General features: G+C 50.7%; 1 protein-coding gene across 1 annotated transcript; it reads right to left on the bottom strand.

The window, feature by feature from the left end:
- Positions 1 to 628: 628 nt before the first annotated feature.
- LOC118979643 (E3 ubiquitin-protein ligase makorin-1-like) lies at positions 629 to 1,924 on the bottom strand. The gene has a single exon (XM_037035815.1). It carries the CDS (start codon positions 1,922 to 1,924, stop codon positions 785 to 787), a length of 1,140 nt encoding a protein of 379 aa, XP_036891710.1. The 3' UTR covers positions 629 to 784.
- Between the last annotated feature and the right edge of the window lie 1,142 nt (positions 1,925 to 3,066).

Raw genomic sequence — 3,066 nt, 5'->3', positions numbered from 1 at the left:
CAGCAAGCACAGAACAGCGAGCCCAAGTGCATGGGGGTGGGGGCTGCAGGGGAGGGAACAGACACAAAAACAGATGAGCACATTTCAGCAGAAATCTTTTAAGTCCGTAGCAGAAGGCTACTCGCCGCTACTCGCCACAGCCCAGGTCCTTTACCCATCACGCCTATTCTTGGATGCCAAAGCCCGGCCAACGGTGAACTTTTGAACCCCGGGTCCTCAAAATGAGCGTCGGAAAGTCCACAAACAATTCTCCAACTGCGTGACTCTGGTTGAACACAGATGATCCAACAAACCTACACTTACTATGTGACAGTTAAATTCATGTTACGAAAAAACTAACTAAAGTTTATTTTTGTAATTTTTATAACCAGAGGAAACAACATACCCTTTGCAAAAGGTGAGGGATCAAGAAGACAGGCCCTGAGTAAGAGTCGTTACAACAGCACCTGGGGTGGCCAGGCTGCCGGGAGAGCCACACACCCTGCCACACGGCTGAGGGACAGCCTGTGCGGGGCGCTGCAGGCCAGGCCACAGAGCACGCACAGCTGCTCGGGATTGAGTCAGAAAAGTCTTCCAGCTCATCCTGAAACAAGTCCCACTTGTCTTCAGAGCCCGTCAAGTCATTGTCCCCATCTGCAGCCAAAAGCCTAAGCAACATCTCTCCCAGCTCAGAGGTGACAACCTCTTCATCATAGTCAAAAGAGCTGCTGTTCTCTCTTTCCTCAAGGAGCTCCCCGAAGTGGTTCCTTCCTTAGGGCCGGTATCTGCTTGATGTTCCCACATTCTACTGTGGCTCCTCTCTACGGCCATCGGGGTACGCATGCTTATAAAAACAGCTCCGTGCAAACCGGCAGCTCCCACGTCCCTCGTTAAAATACCTGCATACCTTGTTGTTCATCGCCTCCTTGTACTGCTGAATGAGTTTCTGCTTCTCTTCTCTCTCTTCCACCCAGTGCTCACTCGGAACAACGAAGTCAGATGTGATCCGGCATTCGGGGCAGGACTTTATGATCTTGTTCGCAAATTCCCCAGCGCTCCTCCACTTGCGGATGCACTTGAGACAGTAGGTGTGGTTGCAGTTGGAGAGGATCCCGAAGCGGCACTCACTGGGGTTGGCTTTGTCGTAGACCACCTCCTTGCAGATCCCACACACCTTGTCCTTACTGCGCTGAACAGCGAACGAGAACTCCATGTTCTCCTCGTGGGTCTCGATGCACGATTTTATGTGCTCTGACCTCTGGGCAGCGTCCGTGGGATGGAGGGCCTGCAGTCCACACAGATCACAGATGTCTCCGTGGAGATCCTTGCAGTTCTCCCCATAGCGGCACTTTCCAACTGCTGCATAGGGGCACAGCGGCCGCTCCTGGGAGTCTTCACTGGTCACGAAGGTCTGCAGGGGTGCCTCAGGGCCAGAAGGAGCACCCCGGCCACAGTACGGCTGCCCAGGAACAAACTCAGTGGCATTCACCCAGTCTTCTGAACCTGCTCCTGCAGTTGCCAAGTTTGAACTTCTTGACTCAGCCGCGCCCAGATTCGCTTCAGCGATCAGTGCAACTACTGATGAGACAGCGGCCGGGGACGAGTGTGCATTTCGATCAGTAGCGGCCGCTTTTTCCTGTTTCAGCGGCTCGCTGTGTTCATATCTGCAGTGGTCTCGGTAAATACAGTACCCTTGCTGGAAATACTTGCACACCACATGGCGAGGACGGTCGGAGAGGTCATGCGAATAGCGGCAGTTACCGCCTTCCCCACAAACACCATGCATGAAAAACCTGCAGGTGACTTGCTTAGTCCAGTCGCTGTCGCCTCCTTGGGCCCCCTCCTCCACGGGGACAGGTGCTGGGGAGCCTGCTGGCACCTCTGCGGCTGCCGCTTGGGCCCCCGATGGTAGGCTTGTCGATTCGGGAGCTGCAGCCTCCGCCATGACTGCTTTTCCAAAACGGCAATGGCACTGGAGCTTCCGGATCAGGAGGTTTGCTGTGGTCAGGAGAAGGCGGGAGAGGAGGGAAGGGACAAGAAAGACACGGAAGCGCCAGCTCACAGCCCTTGACACCGCCTAAGGTAGGTTTTTTTTACACGCCAAGAAAAAGCTACCGTTTTTTTTTCCCTGTTAATTCTCAGCGTGTTCTCAGCTTTTATTATATATTTACTCATGCTTATGTATTTATTATACATAAATGAAAGAACTACTTGGTTAAGTTCCCCTCAAAATCTTAATATTTTTCTTGGGGATATTTTCCAAGAACATACCTCTGGTACCCACTGCCTCTAGTGTCTTAGCCTGCACTTTCATAAACTCCGATGAAGTTTCCAAACGGACTTACTTGTTCTGTTTTCACAAAGGTTTTATTTATTTATTTTTAGAGAGAGGGAAAGAGAGGGGGAGAAACACCAATCTGTTGCCTTTTGCGTGCCCCCAACTGAGGACGAGGCCGCAGCCCTGGCATGTGCCTTGACCTCCAACTGAACCAGCGGCCTTTTGCTTTGGGGGCGATGCTGGTGCCCATGCCAACGCCGCCCAGGCGAGTGAGCCATGAGGTTCGGGGCCTGACTTACCCTTTTTGTTACATGTTTTCTGCTTTGCATAATTGTTTGCTTGGTCGAACATCATGCTGTATTCTGATAAACTGAGAGGAAAACAGATGGTTTGATCTGAGCAAAGGAAAAAAGAACCTATTTTGAGCAGACACTTTCTAAGAGAAAGGGGAGCCTGAGGATGGAGGCCGAAGGGGAGGGCGCCCCGTTAGACCGAGTTTTCAAGCGTCTCAACTGAGAAGCTCCGTTAGTCTGTAACCTCGGTGAATTCCCCGTCTAATTCTGAGGGTGGTGATAGGCCACTAGAGTCACTTACATCTATTTTAATAAAATGTAGTGACTGCTTAGAATGAGAGGGAAGCTTTTTGGAAAAAAATTTGTAACCATCTCTAAGACAAAGGAATGGGATTTGATGCACAGCAAGAGAAATCATAGGTTAAGTTAGACTGAGTTATATTGTCTCTCAGAAATGCTCCAAGTTCAATGCCTATGTCACATACTCTAAGTCCAAAGTGTGCGGTTAAAAAAATT

This window comes from Sturnira hondurensis, unplaced genomic scaffold (assembly GCF_014824575.4).
Source record: "Sturnira hondurensis isolate 20B ecotype Veracruz unplaced genomic scaffold, ASM1482457v3 Scaffold0022566, whole genome shotgun sequence".
Classification (NCBI taxonomy): domain Eukaryota; kingdom Metazoa; phylum Chordata; class Mammalia; order Chiroptera; family Phyllostomidae; genus Sturnira; species Sturnira hondurensis.
Note: the sequence above shows the minus strand (reverse complement) of the source record. Positions and strands in the feature narration are given on the sequence as shown.